General features: G+C 34.1%; 1 protein-coding gene across 3 annotated transcripts in view; it reads left to right on the plus strand.

The window, feature by feature from the left end:
- Nucleotides 1-22,064, plus strand: part of pdlim5a (PDZ and LIM domain 5a) — a 58,164-nt gene that overhangs the window by 29,013 nt on the left and 7,087 nt on the right. Inside the window, exons 5-11 of one of the 3 annotated variants that reach the window (XM_058071667.2) lie at nt 2,944-2,969; nt 4,681-4,701; nt 4,801-4,818; nt 5,021-5,193; nt 6,101-6,140; nt 17,924-18,000; nt 21,018-21,213. In XM_058071667.2, the coding sequence (XP_057927650.2) occupies nt 2,944-2,969; nt 4,681-4,701; nt 4,801-4,818; nt 5,021-5,193; nt 6,101-6,140; nt 17,924-18,000; nt 21,018-21,213 (551 nt within the window). Of the gene's footprint in view, nt 1-1,029; nt 1,368-2,943; nt 2,970-4,680; nt 4,702-4,800; nt 4,819-5,020; nt 5,194-6,100; nt 6,141-17,923; nt 18,001-21,017; nt 21,214-22,064 lie in introns of all 3 variants that reach the window. The other 2 variants (XM_058071668.2, XM_058071666.2) reach the window with 2 other exon arrangements.

The raw sequence follows: 22,064 nt of genomic DNA on the forward strand, positions 1-22,064 counted from the left end.
AAGGAAATTACTTGAAGGCTACCGTTTAGGTCGCTAGCTCTCTAGTTTGCGAGTTAGCATGTGTCTCAAGACCCTGCAGTTGCGCAATATGTTGTAAATAAAAAAAGAGTATAAATGTGACTATAGTCGTGTTTTGTCATGTCTACAGGGCTCTAATAATGCTTTGTTCATTTTAATCTGAAAAAAATAATTTGTCTACCCACCAATTATATGTGGTTTCTAGTTTTTATTATTTGCCGTTTTATTATTATGATTATTATTATATTTATTATATTATATTATTATATTTATTTAGTAGAAAATTGGAACCAAAGCAAAGTTTTTTTTTCATTTTTTTTGTTTTTAATAAATGGGTTTTTTTTGTTTTTTTTTTTAAACCTGATGCGGCCCAGCCTTGCCAAGACCCTAGCTCCAGTGGCCCCCCAAGTAAATTGAGTTTGAGACCCCTGCTCTATACAGTATTGTCTAAATATGGGAAAGGGAACCGGAAACTACTATTGTGTGTGTGAATGCTGAGAGGTGCCAAACAAAAGAAACAATGAGCAGAAAAATAAGGACTGTTAATACATCACAGCATATCATAGTAATCCCCATATGTAAGGGAAATAGTAATACTATTAATACTATTTAATGTGGAAAGGTATAATAAAGGTATTGCTCTTATTAACATTGTTAGTCACCGCACAAGTGTAAAAAGAAGCACTGTAAAATATAAATATACCACAAGCAAAGGACTTGTCAAGGCTGCTCCTTTTGGAAAAGGGTTGCAAAAAGCCAAAGAAAAATAAAATGTATATTTTTAAATGAGGTTTTGCACAATTTAGTGAGTTTTTCTCCACTTTAGAGCCTTATTGTTCCTACAAACTACAAACCTTGGTCTAAAGGAGAGTATTATGTGTATTATCTTAGTCTCTCAGCATCCACATGACCTCCAAAGACACGCAGGAGAACCACAGAGGCTTCACTAAAGTGTGTGTTGTGTTTGCCGTGCTGTGTATTTGCATGCTCTTCCTTTATTTACGCCGCCAGGTGGACCGATCAGACATCGTAAAACCCGTGGCCGTCACGCAGCCGCTTTCCCCGCCCTATCCCAGCCCCTCCCCTCCCAGCAAAACCCACCCCAGACCATCAGATCCTTCGTTGCGGTTTGCCGCCTTCATTCCATCCCCGTCATCGGCCTTCTCGAGTCCTCCGCCTCCTCCTCCCGCTTACATGTCCATGCCGCCCGTCGTCGTCCCACCCCAGCCGTCCGTGTATAACACTCCGATCCACCTCTACTCCACTGAGAATGCGTGTGAGGTGGCCATGGGGCAAAGGCGGGGCTTGTTGGAGAGTCAGTGCGAAGCTTTTCCGGTGCACTCGAATGGGTGAGTGGTGGTCCATCAACACTGTCACCTTCTTATGCCCTTTTTTTCCATTTTTGTGCAGAGAAAAATAAGAACATAAGCTTCTTAAAGCCTATCCCAGCTGTCTTCGGACAAGAGTACACCCTGGACTGGTGGCCAGCCAATCACAGGGCACATATAGACAAACCACCATTCACACTCACATTCATACATATGGACAATTTGGAGTCTGCATTGGTACATGTTTGCTTAGACTTACCTTTGAAGTGTTAAGCTGCTGCGTGATGATTTTAGCTTTCTTTGTAAGATGACACCGTGAGTCCGACTGTTCTGAGGGTGGAATCGAACCCTGGTCTCCTAGCTGTGAGGTCTGCGCGCTAACCACTTGACCGCCGTGCCACCCTTTGTCCTTTAGTTGTTGTCTGTATTGGTACATGTTTGTATATTTCTGAGAAATACCTTTGAAGTGTTAAGCTGCTGTGTGATGATTTTAGCTTTCTTTGTAAGATGACACAGTGAGTCCGACTGTTCTGTTGAGTAATGACGTGCTGCTACTTCCGATGGGTTGATAAGCTAATGGGTCGCCAATTAACCTAGCATGTTTTCGGAATGTGGGAGGAAACCGGAGTACCCGGAGAAAACCCACGCATGCACGGGGAGAACATGCAAACTCCACACAGAGATGGCCGAGGGTGGAATCGAACTCTGGTCTCCTAGCTGTGAGGTCTGCGCGCTAACCACTTGACCGCCGTGCCATCCTTGTCCCTTAGTTGTTGTCTGTATTGGTACAGGTTTGTATATTTCTGAGAAATATCCTTGAAATGTTAAGCTGCTGCGTGATGATTTTAGCTTTCTTTGTAAGATGACACCGTGAGTCCGACTGTTCTGTTGAGTAATGACCTGCTGCTACTTCCGATGGGTTGACAAGCTAATGGGTCGGCAATTAACCTAGCATGTTTTCGGAATGTGGGAGGAAACCGGAGTACCCGGAGAAAACCCACGCATGCACGGGGAGAACATGCAAACTCCACACAGAGATGGCCGAGGGTGGAATCGAACTCTGGTCTCCTAGCTGTGAGGTCTGCGCGCTAACCACTTGACCGCCGTGCCATCCTTGTCCCTTAGTTGTTGTCTGTATTGGTACAGGTTTGTATATTTCTGAGAAATATCCTTGAAATGTTAAGCTGCTGCGTGATGATTTTAGCTTTCTTTGTAAGATGACACCGTGAGTCCGACTGTTCTGTTGAGTAATGACCTGCTGCTACTTCCGATGGGTTGACAAGCTAATGGGTCGGCAATGACCTCAGCTCGACGTACAAAGTTCAGCTAGCTTAGCATAATATTGAGCGACATTGCATTGATTTTAGCAGAATTATTGTACAAAATGTATCATGGCCCCCACATCCCATTTTTCTGTATAAGACACTTCTGGGTTAGCCCATTCATGACCTCAGCTTGACGTACAAATTGTGTCGCATGCGTCCATCTTTGCATGTTGTGTTTGCATGCTACAGTGCTTAAGGATTGCTTGCTTACAAAGTGAATTGAATTACACCATTTTCCTTTTTCAAACTGTTGTTTCCTCCCTGCTTTTCAGACGACAGCACCTCCACGGGTCACAAAGTTAGTTATGATTGCCGTCTTTTTAAATCATATACAGACGATAACTGCATGAATGTGATGCTGTTGTTTTAACAATTGAATTTAATGAGCATCTTTACTGCGTTGGATTTATTATAATCATAATGGAAGTGTCCCTGTCACACACACACACACACACACACACAAATAACCAGGCTCACGTGGAGCTGTCATGGCTGTCACACCCACATTGCTGCTGCCGTGACAAGAATGTGTTAAGAGAAACTCATAAATCAATCTAATGAGAGAGTGAAGGAGTATTGCTGATTTATTGACATGAAAAGTATCTTTCAAAGCCTTTGATTCAATTGCACTCATTCGCGGGAATGATGATGATCAAGTTGATTTTGATTGTGATCTGCAACAACATTGTATTGTATGGATCTCACTAGATTGAATGGATACATTACGAGTAGACAGGGGCGTCACTAGGTTTTGAGGACAGGGGGGCGGGGGGCTTAACCCCCTGGAGATGCACAGGATATGAATGAATGTAATAGACATTCCAAAAAATCCAAAAAATCAAAAAAAACGGGATATAACTTTCCCACTTTTGGACTGATTTAGTAGAGATACCATTCTGTCCAATAGACAGTGATCAATTATATAATAATCATTATTATATTATTAATTAGCTTATTATTATTGCTATAATATATATTACATATATATTATATTAAAAAAATATTTTTCATTTTTTTTTTCATTTTCTTTTTCTTTTTCTTTTTCTTTTTGTTATTCTTTTTCTTATTCTTTTTCTTTTTCTTTTTCTTTTTCTTTTTCTTTTTCTTTTTCTTTTTCTTTTTCTTTTTCTTTTTCTTTTTCTTTTTCTTTTTCTTTTTCTTTTTTTATTTTTTCTTTTTATTATTCTTATTCTTATTCTTATGCTTATTCTTATTATTTTTCTTGTTTTTGTTCTTGTTCTTGTTCTTGTTCTTGTTCTTGTTCTTGTCCTTGTTCTTGTCCTTGTCCTTGTCCTTGTCCTTGTCCTTGTCCTTGTCCTTGTCCTTGTCCTTGTCCTTGTCCTTGTCCTTGTTCTTGTTCTTGTTCTTGTTCTTGTTCTTGTTCCTGTTCCTGTTCCCGTTCCCGTTCCCGTTCCCGTTCCCGTTCCCGTTCCCGTTCCCGTTCCCGTTCCCGTTCCCGTTCCCGTTCCCGTTCTTATTCTTATTCTTATTCTTATTCTTATTCTTATTCTTATTCTTATTCTTATTCTTATTCTTATTCTTATTCTTATTATTATTATTATTCTTATTCTTATTCTTATTCTTATTCTTATTCTTATTCTTATTCTTATTCTTATTCTTATTCTTATTCTTATTCTTATTCTTATTCTTATTCTTATTCTTATTCTTATTCTTATTCTTATTCTTATTCTTATTCTTATTCTTATTCTTATTCTTATGTGTCCCGTCCAGCCATTGGGGCAGATAGATATTTTTTTGTGAAATAAAAAATCAATAAGAACATTTTAGGGGGGGGGCTTAAGAACATTTTAGGGGGGCTGAAGTCCCCCTAAAATAGACCTAATGACGCCACTGCGAGTAGAACTGATTTAGTTTTTCCTGTTCTAACCAAGTGTGCTCAGCCGTATATTTGGCTCCCTCTACTGGCATGCACTGACACTTACTCTTCTTTCACGTCTTTTGCTTTAACTTGACTCTCTCTTGTCCCCATTCTACTTTCTCTCCTCAAGTGGACCCCACAGTATTATGAAGTAAGTCTACTCACAAATAAAGCCATTGTCTCCCCGTAAAAGTCATTTCAGGGCTTTCTTCAGTTTAGTTTACTTTTGTCTCCTTTGTTTCTTTTCAAGAAAACCCCAGCCAGCAAGGTATCTGATTATCATCATGCGTGTTAAACAACATTTATCCCATCAGCTTCATACTTCATGCAACCTCATAAATATATGGCGCAGTTCATTTCCCATCCTTCCACCCTAACATCCTGTAACGGACTGGAGGACTAAACGGCTTGAAGAATCCACTGTGAATTTTTACAAGAAATGTATCTGATAATGAGCCTCTCTCCTCCAGACCCCCCAGGAAACACATTGTGGACACAGATATCCACTTCTACCACGTGCCCACTCATGCTGATGCCAGCAGGAAGCGCATCACGCAGGATACAGAGGACTGGCGTCCACGCACCGGGACCACCCAATCCAGATCCTTCAGGATCCTGGCTCAGATCACGGGCACTGAGCACGGTATGTCGCCGGCAGTGCATTGCCGCTCGTAGTATTTCATGTATATTTCTCTGCTAAATATAAAGTCATATAATAAAACAGATAGAATACTATAGGAAACAATAAAAGTAGAATTTGTCTGTTCCAGGGTCAAACTGTACATTCAAAACATGGTAGAAAATTTAAAGAGGAAAAAAAAGATTTGTAAACATATACTATATAGGCCACAACATACATATAGGCCATAGCTATCTTTAACTAGCTAACTTTAATTTAGCTATCTTTATGGGAGATTTAGTAAACAAAGATTTGTAACCTTTGAATTAAATACATACATACTGTTACATTTGTTCACTTCCTGCTTTCCCAATATAATTTTATATTTTATTTATTTTTATTTTTATTTTTATTTTTATTTTTATTTTTATTTTTATTTTTATTTTTATTTTTATTTTTATTTTTATTTTTATTTTTATTTTTATTTTTATTTTTATTTTTATTTTTTTATTTTTATTTTTATTTTGTATTCATTTTTAATTTTAATTTTAATTTTAATTTTAATTTTAATTTTAATTTTAATTTTAATTTTAATTTTAATTTTAATTTTAATTTTAATTTTAATTTTAATTTTAATTTTAATTTTAATTTTAAGAGATGTTCCGAAATGTGAGAAAAAAGTTGCAGTAAGGTTTTACAAGTGTAAAAATAAGTTAACCACAAAGCGGTATTAGAGGTTGGCAGCCCAGGGTTATTAATGTAAATGTATTAATATTATTATTATTATTAGCCATATTGTACTGAGCAGCCAGGATAGAGGTGTGTGAACTGCTTTTGTTGTATAGATGTTCCATTATCTATTTACATGTGAGACGTATGAATCGGACTGATGGACTAACCCATTATTGAATTTGTGTTTGTGTCCATGTAGCTCAAGAAGAAGAAGCGGCAGACACAGCCAAGAAGACAAAGTAAGTGCATGTGTTGTGGTTTGGGATGCCTGCTGGTCTGCATTAAGCTGATTGATGACACCGTCTTCCTGTCTAGACAGCTGAGACATTTAATTCAAAAAGCCTGATCAGTCGGTCTTTAAATAGCATTAAATGCCATTGTTTGTCGACAGTAAAAGATAACATGCAGTATGACGTGTTGACATGTGCTAATCTTGCACGAAGAGTGTGTTGGAGTGGTCCATAGGGGAAGTGTTGGGTTGGAAACACGTTCCCATCAGATGTTTTTTGGTTGTATTTGGTGGTGCATGGTGTCTAACCTGTGATGGTGATGCTTGGCAATCATGGTAATGGTAATGGTTTAATTTCATTTGAACATGCATCAGATTACAATTGAGTGCATCACATAATCAGTTCACAGTTCCACATGTCCAAAAGGAGTAGGAAGAAGCAAAGCTTATTAAATCCTACCCCTCCATCTGGTACTTTTACAATAAGTAACTGTTACATTTGTTCACTTCCTGCTTTCCTAATATAGTTAATTTTAATTTTAATTTTAATTTTAATTTTAATTTTAATTTTAATTTTAATTTTAATTTTAATTTTAATTTTAATTTTAATTTTAATTTTAATTTTAATTTTAATTTTAATTTTAATTTTAATTTTAATTTTAATTTTAATTTGTATCTAGTATTAGTATTTAATATTTGTATCTGGTATTAGCCTGCTTATTGGCTTGCTTATTAGCCTGCTTTTGCCCTATTATATAAAATTATATATAATATATATTACATATATATTATATCTAAAAAATTTTATTTTTATTTTTATTTTTATTTTTATTTTTATTTTTTACTTTTTACTTTTTACTTTTTACTTTTTACTTTTTACTTATTTTTATTTTTATTTTTATTTTTATTTTTATTTTTATTTTTATTTTTATTTTTATTTTTATTTTTATTTTTATTTTTATTTTTATTTTTATTTTTATTTTTATTTTTATTAGATTTTTTTAATTTTAATTTCCATCAGATGTTTTTTGGTTGTATTTGGTGGTGCATGGTGTCTAACCTGTGATGGTGATGCTTGGCAATCATGGTAATGGTAATGGTTTAATTTCATTTGAACATGCATCAGATTACAATTGAGTGCATCACATAATCAGTTCACAGTTCCACATGTCCAAAAGGAGTAGGAAGAAGCAAAGCTTATTAAATCCTACCCCTCCATCTGGTACTTTTACAATAAGTAACTGTTACATTTGTTCACTTCCTGCTTTCCTAATATAGTTAATTTTAATTTTAATTTTAATTTTAATTTTAATTTTAATTTTAATTTTAATTTTAATTTTAATTTTTATTTTAATTTTAATTTTAATTTTAATTTTAATTTTAATTTTAATTTTAATTTTAATTTTAATTTTAATTTTAATTTTAATTTTAATTTTAATTTGTATCTAGTATTAGTATTTAATATTTGTATCTGGTATTAGCCTGCTTATTGGCTTGCTTATTAGCCTGCTTTTGCCCTATTATATAAAATTATATATAATATATATTACATATATATTATATCTAAAAAATTTTATTTTTATTTTTATTTTTATTTTTATTTTTATTTTTATTTTTATTTTTATTTTTATTTTTATTTTTATTTTTATTTTTATTTTTATTTTTATTTTTATTTTTATTTTTATTTTTTACTTTTTACTTTTTACTTTTTACTTTTTACTTATTTTTATTTTTATTTTTATTTTTATTTTTATTTTTATTTTTATTTTTATTTTTATTTTTATTTTTATTTTTATTTTTATTTTTATTTTTATTTTTATTTTTATTTTTATTTTTATTTTTATTTTATAAAAATAGTTATAGTTAGTATCTTCTCTGCATGCGGCATTATGAATTATCCTTACTGACCTTTTTTGCACTACATTTAGCGAGTAAAGATTGCTTTTATAGTTATTAGCTTATATTTCCCATATATTTGTGGAGTGATTTCTGATTGAGAACTGCAGACAGCAGTTGTGCATGTGTTGGATGCACTGGCTGCACTTTTGTCAGTGTTGGGCCAATGGCGTGTTCCCTAACCGGCGTGTACCCTTACCGGCGTGTTCCCTTACCGGCGTGTTCCCTAACCGTCTTCTGGTGCTGTGCAGTGTTTACCACGGTCATTGCACGTTTGCGGTGGCATCCACATTATCCTGAATACTTTGTTTTCGGCTTTCTTCCCGTGTGATGGCAGAGTGAACAAGACCACCACGCGGTTGGTGATCGGCCCAAAGTACAACGAGCTGAGAGACTGGCACCACGACGTTTCCGCTCGCACCCTCAATGTCCAGTAGACCTTATCGTATACGTGTACATGTATGTGTGACCATGCTTTAGATATGTTTGACCGTTGCTGGGGGCCTGTAGATGTGGGCTGAAGTCATGACACGCTTATATTCCTCGCTAAAGTACATGCATACTTTCTATAATACACGGATAAAGTACATAGTTCTGCGGTCATACTGTAAATGCTTCCATGTTGTAGTCCTACAATGTATTTTAGGACACTTTGTGTGGTCTAAAATTTTACTTTTTAATTTTAATTTTAATTTTAATTTTAATTTTAATTTTAATTTTAATTTTAATTTTAATTTTAATTTTAATTTTAATTTTAATTTTAATTTTAATCATTTCTTATTTTTTTTAATTTTAATGAAATGTGTGATGTCTTCTCGCCCGAAGACAGCTGGAATAGGCTCCAGCACCCCCCGCGACCCTTGTGAGGAAATGCGGTAGACACATTTCATTAAAATTAAAAAAAATAAGAAATGATTAAAATTAAAATTAAAATTAAAATTAAAATTAAAATTAAAATTAAAATTAAAATTAAAATTAAAATTAAAATTAAAATTAAAATTAAAATTAAAATTAAAATTAAAATTAAAATTAAAATTAAAATTTTAGACCACACAAAGTGTCCTAAAGCACATTATAGAACTAGAACATGGAAGCATTTACCGCAGAACTACGTACTTTTTCCGTGTATTATAGAAAGTATGCATGTACTTACATGCATACTTTCTATAATGCACAGATAAAGTACGTAGTTCTGCGGTCTTACTGTAAATGCTTCCATGTTCTAGTCCTATAATGTGCTTTAGGACACTTTGTGTGGTCTAAAGGGGATATGAAAGTGAAAATGTTGGGTTGTTTAGGTGCAATGATACGGATAGTGACGGTCGGAATGTTATAGTACACTTTGAAAGGTCCTCCTCGCTGTGTAAAATATTTCTCCTTATTTATCTTCTGGCTCTGTGTTTACTTTACGGTGATACTTTGTTGTCACAGATTGAAGTGGTGTTATGTTTTGACAACAGGTAAGAATATTCAATCATTATATATTATTGCTAATAAAGTCACTGCTTACCTTTTTTCTCCTTTTCCTCTCTTCTTTTTGCTGTATTGTTTTTTTTTCCTCTTTTTATCCTCTGATGAAAGATTAACGAATTAGTACTGATACCATTACAGAAAACCAGCTTAAAAATCATTTATATATTACATATATACATGTTTATATGTTCTATATAACTCAATATATTAAACAATATGTGTATGTAACATTAACATAAAATATAAAACTAATATCATTTTTATTACGTACTGTATTACAGTAGCTCCTCTTCCAGCAGTTCCACTTGGCTACCACTAGAGGGAAGCACAAATGCAGCAACCGCCCATGCATTTCCCACAGTAACAGATACCATGCAGTATTTGCTGTCTTTACTTCCTGCCTTGTTTTCCCTCTTTCTCTATTTCATTTGTCAGGTCAAATTTTATTGAGATAATCTGTTCCAGGGTCAAACTATTGCCCTCAGGAAACCTGTTTATTAATTGTGCACATAATGTTTGAAGTAACACTAACAGTATGCAAGTGGAAATATAATTAAGCCGGAGTGTTCTACAATAAAACTAAAATTAAACAAAATGACTCCACTTTTGATGATGCTCTAGGTCTCGAGTCTCTAAATTCGTTCTCCAAATTTTGCTACTTTTGCTCAATATTTCAGAAACCGATTTAGCTTGGCTAACTTTTCTCATTTGATTTCAACCCCCCCACACATATTTGTGGCAGACTGTGCTCGTATTTTGAAGGCTGGAAGTGTGTCTTGTGTGTTAAGAACGTCTCTTGACGGTTGGACGGTTGAGACAAGCTAGGTGCAAGATGCTTGCATGACGTCAACAAGCAGGAAAACACAACACAGTGTAAAAACACTCATAAGGCCGCACTAGCATGTTCTGCTAATCTATGCTAACCCTGCTGGCTTCTTTTCATGTGACGCTCAAGATGAGTTTTAATTTTAATTTTAATTTTAATTTTAATTTTAATTTTAATTTTAATTTTAATTTTAATTTTAATTTTAATTTTAATTTTAATTTTAATTTTAATTTTAATTTTAATTTTAATTTTTTTAGTTTTTTTTCCCAACTTTTGCCGGTGTTTGAGGTCGCGGTTCGGTATGGGGCGGGTTAGTGTTTTTTATGAAATGCTGCCAAGATTGAACGGTCCGCCCAAGAAAATACTTCCCCACACAAATGTTTTTTTTGTCAAATTTTTTGGCCTGTGGCTGTTCTTTTAATGGCTCATGGCATATTCTAAAAATATGATTTAACAAAATAACAAAATAATAATAATTTAACAAAATAACTTTTAAAAAAGTTGAAAAAAGTATTCATTCATTTAAAAAAATTGTAATTTTATGAGAATAATGTCTTAACATGTGTAGACAAATAACGTAATTTTTTCCTCACGTCTACACCCTGGACTGGTGGCCAGCCAATCACAGGGCACATATAGACAAACAACCATTCACACTCACATTCATACCTATGGACAATTTGGAGTCGCCAATTAACCTAGCATGTTTTTGGAATGTGGGAGGAAACCGGAGTACCCAGGGAGAACATGCAAACTCCACACAGAGATGGCCGAGGGTGGAATTGAACCCCGGTGTCCTAGCTGTGAGGTCTGCGCGCTAACCACTCAATCGCCATGCCACCCATAATTTTAGTCACTTCAACTTAAAATATTAAGGTTGTATTTTTTTCACAATTAGATTGAATGTTGTGAGATTAAAGTCGTAGTATTATGGAAATAAAGTAGTAATTATCAGAAGAAAATATACATAAAGCAAGTTGAGATGGCAAAAAAACAAAAACCCAGCAGAAATGAAAAAAAAAACAGCTGCAATTTTACCAGAATAAAGTCAGAGTCCAAGAAAAAAAGTCCCAGTTTTCCGAGAATAAATTTGTAATATTATTTTATTATTTTTAAATTTTGTATTATTTTGTATTATTTTGTATTATTTGTATTATTTTTAAATTATTTTATTATTTTATTATTTTATTATTTTATTATTTTATTATTTTATTATTTTATTATTTTATTATTTTATTATTTTATATTATTTTATTATTTTATTATTTTATTATTTTATTGTTTTATTGTTTTTATTATTTTAATTATTTTATTATTTTATTATTTTATTATTTTATTGTTTTATTATTTTATTATTTTATTATTTTATTGTTTTATTGTTTTATTATTTTATTATTTTATTATTTTATTATTTTATTATTTTATTATTTTATTATTTTTTATTAAATTTTAGTGTATTTTTAGTGTATTTTATTATTTTTTATTAAATTTTAGTGTCATAGAGTTGAAATATCAACAATACTAGCCAGGCTAGTCATTCCCGATTCTATGGTTATCATCACATGGTTGTTTTTTGTCATCAGCATCACCCTATTAAAAAAAAATCAGAAAAGAATAAGATTTGTGGAAGTCTTGTGTTGTATAATAATAATTTATGTGCGACATTTGTGACATTTCATCATAACATTTTTGAACAGCCGTTTTGGAGGCGCCACCATTCACGTTGCTTCATTCATAGCGGAACAATTGACAATTAACTAGAAAAGTCAATGAGTGTTTGAGCCAACAAATGTGTTCCCGTTGACGTGGCACCAAAGACTCCACTTGTCCTCCAAGACAACTCATGGAAGCATCTTTTAACACGCTGCGGCGGTCCGTGTGAAAAAAGCGCTTGGCAGCGTCTCACAGAGCTCGGTCACAGACTCGTAGACACAACTGTACCCGTTTTAAAAACGTCAAGAATGAAACGTGTGTTTTGTGTGTCATTGGTCGTCTATATAAATGGACATGTTGGCTTTTGTCCGTCCGTGTGTGTGATGCTAAATGATAGACCATCTGTTGTGTGGTGAAGCCAAGCTTGCTGGACAGCGTTAGCTATGTTAATGGACCATTTGTTCCGTGTTCAAACAACGGCAACACTTTTATGACACGTATTGTAGAACGTCATTGTTGGAGACGTGTGTTATGCAGAGTCTGGGGGCTGTTTGGGGGAAGGGGTGGTGATGAAATACACACAGTGGGTACTTTATGTACAGTGGATGAGTGGTTAGCATGCTGGCTATGCAGTCAGGAGATTGGGAAGATGTGGGTTCGAGTCTAAATAGTCCATTGGTATGAATGTGTTTGACTCCTGCATTGCAACGCCTCTTGCCCATCAGGAAATATATATATATATATATATACATTTTTTTAAATATATTAAAAAAAAAAAAAAAGAAAAAAAAAGTATAATAAAGTATTCATAAATATAATATAATAGTCTTCAATGCTTCTGCTATACCTTCCACTTTTTCAGTGTTTTGGTTCTTTGGAAAAGGTCTGATAAAACATTAAATTATTATAAATGATTATAAATGAATTTTTATTTATTATTAAATTATTAAATAAATGTTTAATATTAATTTTTATTTTTTGACTCAAAATAAGATGAAAAAATAAATAAGCAAATTAAAAAACAAATGAAACAAATGAACAAATTAATTTTTATTTTTTATTAAATAATTAAATAAATATTTAATATTAATTTTTATTTTTCGACACAAAATAAGATGGAAAAATAAATAAGCAAATCAAAAAACAAATGAAACAAATGAACAAATTAATTTTTATTTTTTATTAAATAATTAAATAAATATTTAATATTAATTTTTATTTTTGACACAAAATAAGATGGAAAAATAAATAAACAAATCAAAAAACAAATTAACAAATTAATTTTTATTTATTATTAAATTATTAAATAAATGTTTAATGTCAATTTTTATTTTTCGACACAAAATAAGATGGAAAAATAAATAAGCAAATCAAAAAACAAATGAAACAAATGAACAAAAATTTTTTTATTTATTATTAAATAATTAAAAAAATATTTAATGTTAATTTTTATTTTTTGACACAAAATAAGATGGAAAAATAAATAAACAAATCAAAAAACAAATGAAACAAATTAACAAATTAAAATTTCATTTCGAGGCGGGGGCCTCAAACCTTATTCTCTTATTTTATATATTATTATTATATATATTTTGACATTATTCTTATTATATAACTTTTTCTTTGTTTGTTTCTTATGTATCATGAGTTAAAAAAACTTTTTTCAACCTTATGTTCCTAAAATGACATTTTTTGTCATAATATTCCTCTTTTCCAACTCTTAGAATACCATAGATTCCAACTTTACAACTCGTTAAATTACAACCTTATTCTCTTAATATTTTGACTTTATTCTTATTATATAACTTTTTCTTTGTTTGTTTCTTATGTATCATGAGTTTAAAAAAAACTTTTTTCAACCTTATGTTCCTAAAATGACATTTTTTGTCTTAATATTCCTCTTTTCCAACTCTTAGAATACCATAGATTCCAACTTTAAATTACAACCTTATTCTTTGAATATTTTGACTTTATTCTTGTAAAATTACTGCTGTTTTCCATTTTTGGTGGGAGTTTTTCAGCGTAAAAATATGTCCAGTGGGTACATTGTCGTAGTCTATGACCATGCATTTTAAGATAACATCTGAATTATTGAAACAAATGACAGTTAAAGACAAAACTGTGTAACAATATATAACAATAACTGCATTAAAGTGACAAACCGCCAATGATAAAATCAACCACTTCCTCCTTCCTTTGCGAATGCGCTGATATCTTTGGTGACTAAGCGTTATTACGTGGACCGCCATGTCCAGATGGGCCGCACGCTAATGAATCTAAACAGCGTACCTGACCGTTAATCAACCAATCAAGGTCGAACAGAATGAGATAAACTTGCTCTCTAATTGGCCACGACGGTAGAGAATATTAACGACCTTGCGGAGTTAATTGTGGCGAGTGAACGAGCGTCTTGTATCCTGAATGTTGTTAACGGATGTGGTCAGCAATCACGACTATGAAGTTGTACTAACGCAGTACTGTGTCACTACATCCAGTGTTGCCATGGCAACAGTTGCCATAACACATGTCCCTCGTGTGCCTCCAAACAGCCGGGCTCCACATGAGAGGTTGGGGGCTCGTGGCCCGATTCTTGGCATCAGCCTCAACTCTGCCTTATGTCTGTGATACATGTAAGGGAAAGGGGTGGTGGGGGGCGGGGGCGATTGGTGGCCCACCCAAGTTCTTCAGCTGCCCTTCGTGAGTACATGGAAACACAGTCCCCATAGGAAATACAGTAGATCGCTGCTTTTTTTTAACAATCAGAGACCACCAGCAAATGTCGTAAAGTAATTGTTACACCGATAGAGGTGTCGATTTTTGACACTCCTCCTGCTAACTAGGCATTGACGTTCTCCTCCGATTTTACTGATTAAATACATTTCAACTATGAAAAGTATCGGTACTCGTGTAAGATGATATTTTCGTAGAAAACCTGTTTAGGGGCTGCACGGCGGTCGAGTGGTTAGCTCGCAAACAAGGGTTCAATTCCACCCTCTGCCATCTCTGTGTGGAGTTTGCATGTTCTCCCCGTGCATGCGTGGGTTTTCTCCGGGTACTCCGGTTTCCTCCCACATTCCAAAAACATGCTAGGTTAATTAGCGATTCCAAATTGTCCATAGGTATGAATGTGAGTGTGAATGGTTGTTTGTCTATATGTGCCCTGTGATTGGCTTGGGGAGTCTTAGAGCACTGTAAACTTGACATAACACCCCTATAGTCATCTTCATTTTCTACCGCTTATCCTTACGATATATAATAATAATAATAATAATAATAATAATAATAATAATAATAATAATAATAATAATAATAATAATAATAATAATAATAATAATAATAATAATAATAATTATGATAAAAATTATTATATACTATAATAAATACATAAATAAATAAATACAATAATAATAATAATAATTAATAATGATAATAATAATGAATATTATTATTAATATTAATAGTATTAATAATAATGAATATTATTATTATTAATAATATTAATAATAATAATAATAATTATTATTATTATTATAATTATAATTATTATATAACTATTATTATTATTATTGTATTTATTTATTTATTAAATAAATAAATAAATAAATACAATAATAATAATAATTAATAATGATAATAATAATAATTATTGTTATTATTAATATTAATAGTATTAATAATAATGAATATTATTATTAACAATAATATTAATAATAATAATTATTATTAATATTATTATAATTATAATTATTATATAACTATTATTATTATAATTATTATTATTGTATTTATTTATTTATTAATTTATTATTATTTATTATTTATTATATTATATCATAATTATTTATTATTATTATTATTATTATTATTATTATTATTATTATTATTATTATTATTATTATTATTATTATTATTACTTTTAACAGTTATTTAACCTTTAACATGAACATTAATCAAACGTAATATTTTTTTCTGGGTACATGATTAAACTAACATTAAACTTTCATATCAAGGCGGGGGCCTCAAACTAGTGTCCTGCGGGCCGCGTGTTTGAAACCCCTTCTCTAGACCATATGGGAGTAATGTAGGTACCCACACGTCGGGGATCTGTGGCTCCAAGCTGTGTTTACCTGTACGTGAAGCACATACCATAATAATATGAACTGAATGGATGTGGTCCAGCTAACGTTAGCACGGTGTGTCCCCTTCATCGTTAGCGCTGGTACTCTGGCATCTGTCTACACTACATCTGGACTGGAGGCTATTCAACACGCCATGCAGGCAATGACTCTCTGTTGACCCATTGCACTTGATATCCTGGCTCTGGTTCTGTGTTATGTTCTATTATATTACTATAGCCTGGTATCATAAGGGCGACCATTTTTTTTTTTTTGTGCGTCGAGTCCAAATGGGAAGCTGATGGAGTGCTGTGTTGTATAGGGGTGTGTTTTGGTCTCTGCCATATTTGTCTCTGCTCTGTCAGCGACTAGGTGGTCTGGAGTTTGTCTTACATGTACTACATCCAGGGCACCCAGGGGGACTGTGTACTTGCTTTAAGACCCACATCAAAAAGTGTTGACATAGTCTAAAACAGGGGTCTCAAACTCAATTTACCTGGGGGCCACTGGAGCTATGGTCTGGCCGCGTCAGGAAAAAAAAAATAAATAAAATAAATAAATATATATATATATATATTATATAATAATATATATATATATATATATATATATATATATATATATATATATATATATATATATATATATATATATATATATATATATTGTTATATATATGGCCGCATCAGGGAAAAAACATATATATATATATTTTTAAAAATATCAATATATATATTAAAAAAGAAAAAACAAAAAACAAAAATATTAATAAATAATAATTATATTAAATATTAACAAATATATATAATATAATAGTCTTCAATGCTTCTGCTAAACCCTCCACTTTTTTAGTACTTTGGTTCTTTGGAAAAGCTCTGATAAAACATTAAATTATTATAAATGATTATAAATAAATTTTTATTTATTATTAAATAATTAAATAAATGTTTAATGTCAATTTTTATTTTTCGACACAAAATAAGATGGAAAAAAAAGGCAAATCAAAAAAACAAATGAAACAAATTAATTTTTATTTATTATAAAATAATTAAATAAATGTTTAATGTTAATTTTTTTGACACAAAATAAGATGGAAAAATAAATAAGCAAATCAAAAAACAAATGAAACAAATTAACAAATTAATTTTTATTTTTTATTAAATTATTAAATAAATGTTTAATGTTAATTTTTATTTTTCGACACAAAATAAGATGGAAAAATAAATAAACAAATCAAAAAACAAATGAAACAAATGAACAAATACATTTTTATTTATTATTAAATAAATGTTTAATGTTAATTTTCATTTTTTCGACACAAAATAAGATGGAAAAATAAATAAATATGAATGTGAGTGTGAATGGTTGTTTGTCTATGTGTGCCCTGTGATTGGCTGGCGACCAGTCCAGGGTGTACCCCGTCTCTCGCCTGAAGACAGCTGGGATAGGCTCCAGCACACCCCGTGACCCTTGTGAGGAAAAGCGGTAGAAAATGAATGAATGAATGGTTGGAAAACATGGGCGCCATCAAGTAAAATGTCTTTGCTGTGGCACGGATTGGACTAAGCTGCACATAAATCATTCGCCATTTGTCTATGTTGTTTTTGTAGCCTTTGTATGTCACTATAAATCTACAAAAAAACAATATTTAAATAATTACATCTAACCCAAAGCCATATAGTGTGTCATAATTGCTTGGTCACTTGTTACTAGGCAGAGTTCCTAGACTCAGATAATTATGTATTAAGTATAAACACATACTGGTGCTGCAATGTAATATATATATAACAATTTCATTCACAATACATGTTACTGTGTTATTTTACACAGTGAAGAAGAGCCAGAACCCAGCAGCCATGAGACGGCGACTGTCAAGACAATGATAAAAACACCCGCAGCAACCCACGGTAAACCTGTGTGTGTGTGTGTGTGTGTGTATGTGTGTGTGTGTGTGTGTGATAAGGGCACAATACACTCAGGTAATCTAATCTAATGCATACAGTATGGCTCTTGCATTGGATCTCATTAGATAAATGTTATGCTAGGCGACTCAATGAGTATAATAATAATAATAATAATAACTCATTTCTTACTGTTACTGTTGATTGTGTTGCATTTTAATCCCCCCCCCAAAAAAAAAAAACTTGTGAAAAAAATATATGTATTTTATAAATGTTTGTGTTTATAAATTAAGTGTAATTGCATTGAATTGGACATAATAGTTAAAGCAACATTTATTTTAATGTTATTTTAGTCAGAAAATGTATTTGTCTGTGCTTTCATTCCAAATATAGACCCACCCCCTCCATATATGTCCCATACTAAAAAAAATGTTCCAAATGTGTTAGGGACTAAAGGTGATTTATTGCTTGTTATTGCAACTAGTTAACGCGTACAGAAAAAGCTTATTTTCCGAGAAGGACTTTATTTTTTCTGTTCTTGTCTCCCTTACACGTGCAGCAGCTCTATTCTGTCACAAAGATAATATTTATTAAAGCAGACCAGTGAGGAGTTTGAGTATAAGGTTTTAAGGTGCAAGGCACAACAGCGACGTTATTACACCATACTCGCTCGAGACGACGTTTGAAATGAAAAGGAATACATTTTAAATTTGTTTGGTTTAGTGAACGTGAGGCACCGAGCTGTCGCCTTGATAGAATTGCCTCATAAAGGCAGTCGGCCACCCTGGGACCCTGCCTGCCTCGTGAAAATATACTGCAGGGCCGTATGGTGCCCCCCCAGAATGTAACGTAGTTGCTCACCCATGGCGGTAAAGGCCTGCTATGATTTATACATGCACATTTTCAAGCTAAGGGGCAATGTATAGAAAAAAAAACAAAAAAGGAAAAATCATGTGATTTCCTCCAGCCAATAATAGAGACAAGTAATCAGTACAGCAAAAAAAGTAATGACTTAAATGCTTACAGTTATATGGTTATCATTATAAATTAAATAATAAAAATTGACTAAAGTTGAAAAAAACATTCATTCATTCATTCATTTTCTACCGCTTTTCCTCACAGGGGTGCTGGAGCCTATCCCAGCTGTCTTCAGGCACAATACCCCGACTCTCCATTCTTAGAGCACTGTAAACGTGACATAACACCCCTATAGTCATCTTCATTTTCTACCGCTTATACTCACGAGGGTTGCGGTGGGTTGCTGGAGCCTATCCCAGCTGTCTTCAGGCACAATACCCCGACTCTCCATTCTTAGAGCACTGTAAACGTGACATAACACCCCTATAGTCATCTTCATTTTCTACCGCTTATCCACACAAGGGTTTTGGGGGGTTACTGGAGCCTATCCCAGCTGTCTTTGGGTGAGAGGCGGTGTACACCCTGGACTGGTGGCCAGCCAATCACAGGGCACATATAGACAAACAACCATTCACACTCACATTCATACCTATGGACAATTTGGAGTCGCTAATTAACCTAGCATGTTTTTGGAATGTGGGAGGAAACCGGAGTACCCGGAGAAAACCCACGCATGCACAGGGAGAACATGCAACCCAGGTCTCCTAGTTGTGAGGTCTGCGTGCTAACCACTCAACCACCGTGCAACCAGCTTGGGGGGTTCATTCATTCATTCATTTTCTACCGCTTTTCCTCATGAGGGTCGCGGGGGTGCTGGAGCCTATCCCAGCTGTCTTCGGGCGAGAGGCGGGGTACACCCTGGACTGGTGGCCAGCCAATCACAGGGCACATATAGACAAACAACCATTCACACTCACATTCATACCTATGGACAATTTGGAGTTGCTAATTAACCTAGCATGTTTTTGGAATGTGGGAGGAAACCGGAGTACCCGGAGAAAACCCACGCATGCACGGGGAGAACATGCAAACTCCACACAGAGATGGCCGAGGGTGGAATTGAACCCTGGTCTCCTAGCTGTGAGGTCTGCGTGCTAACCACTCATCCGCTGTGCAGCCTGAAAAAAACATTAATTCATTAATTAATTCATTTTCTACCGCTTATCCTCACAAGGGTCGCGGGGGTGCTGGAGCCTATCCCAGCTGTCTTCGGGCAAGAGTCGGGGTACACACTGAACCCCGCAACCCTTGCGAGGATAAGCGGTAGAAAATGAAGATGACTATAGGGGTGTTATGTCAAGTTTACAGTGCTCTATGTTCTCCCCGTGCATGCGTGGGTTTTCTCCGGGTACTCCGTTTTTTTCCTCCCACATTCCAAAAACATGCTAGGTTAATTAGCGACTCCAAATTGTCCATAGGTATGAATGTGAGTGTGAATGGTGGTTTGTCTATATGTGCCCTGTGATTGGCTGGCCGAAAATCGGTAGAAAATGAATGAATGAATGAATGTTTCATTCAAGAATAAATTCACAGACATATTTTTATAGCATTTCTGTAGCATTTTAGCCCAAAAGTAGTATTACAAGATCACCGCTAAAACATTAACATGCTTCCATTATTTCCTGGTACCGCATCCATCCTGCATGTTGAAGACGAAAGATGAAAAGACCAGCCGGTCTGCATGTTTATCCAGGTGTTGGTGTTTGAACTGAGGAAGCTGTCTTTCTGCAGTATGCGGTCGGAATGTGTCTTTTCCAAGACTGATGTGGAAAATCCGTAGTTGTGACAGCGCTAGTAAGCCCGCTTTGCCGACACCTGCTGGGTATGCGGACAGCGGGAGCAAAGGTCGAACAACTTGCACACCTGCAAGGCAAACACAGAGACGTTATCTGTTATACGGCTCCCATAAGAAGCAGGAATCATCTGTTCCGGGGGCCAAGCTGTTACCATCATAAAACCCCTAACTATTATTAACAGTAACATGTAAAAAATATATAACTCTGAGTTTTTTAATAAAGAAAAATTCTTGTCACTCAAGTGTAAAAAGAAGTTAACCAATGTAGAAATGAAACTGGTTCATGCATGTCCGTCTCATCCTCCCACAGGGATTAATCCCCAGTCTGGTTTAACTACACCATCCTTTGGTATGAAATCTAACGGCACTGCGCCCAAGTGTCCCGCCCCGGTTCGACCTGTGCCTCAGCCGCACCCTAAAGACGAGGACACCCTGGTCCAAATGGCGGAACACTTTCCTGCCGGGACTCGAACGCCCATGTGTGGACACTGCAACATGGTCATCAGGTGGGTTTCTTCACTACGTGTGTTCATGGTCTAGTGGTTAGCGCGCAGACCTCACAACTAGGAGACGAGGGTTCAATTCCACCCTCGGGCATCTCTGTGTGGAGTTTGCATGTTCTCCCCGTGTGGGTTTTCTCCGGGTACTTGCCCGAAGACAGCTGGGATAGGCTCCAGCACCCCTTGTGAGTAAAAAGCGGTAGAAAATGAATGAATGAATGAAAAAAAAACTTAAAACTATGTTAGGAAAGCAGGAAGTGAACAAATGTAACAGTTACTGATTGTAAAAGTACCAGATGGAGGGGTAGGACCTTTGCTTCTTCCTACTCCTTTTGGACATGTGGAACTGGGAACTGATTATGTGATGCATTCAATTCCAAAAATATGCTAGGTTAATTGGTGATTGGTATGAATTAATTGTCCATAGGTATGAATGCGAGTGTGAATGGTTGTTTGTTGGCGACCAGTCACCTGGCCTCTCGGACAGCTGGGATAGGCTCCAGCACCCCTGTGACCCTCATGAGGAAAAAGCGGTAGAAAATGAATGAAAAAAAAACTTAAAACTATATTAGGAAAGCAGGAAGTGAACAAATGTAACAGTTACTGATTGTAAAAGTACCAGATGAAGCTGGATTTAATATGCTTTGCTTCTTCCTACTCCTTTTGGACATGTGGAACTGGGAACTGATTATGGGATGCATTCAATTCCAAAAACATGCTAGGTTAATTGGTGATTGTCCATAGGTATGAATGTGAGTGTGAATGGTTGTTTGTCTATATGTGCCCTGTGATTGGCTGGCGACCAGTCCAGGGTGTACCCCGCCTCTGGGATAGGCTGCAGCACCCCCCGCGACCCT

Source organism: Doryrhamphus excisus, linkage group LG3, assembly GCF_037039965.1.
Source record: "Doryrhamphus excisus strain RoL-2023G ecotype Guam linkage group LG3, RoL_Dexc_Guam_v1.1, whole genome shotgun sequence".
Classification (NCBI taxonomy): Eukaryota; Metazoa; Chordata; class Actinopteri; order Syngnathiformes; family Syngnathidae; genus Doryrhamphus; species Doryrhamphus excisus.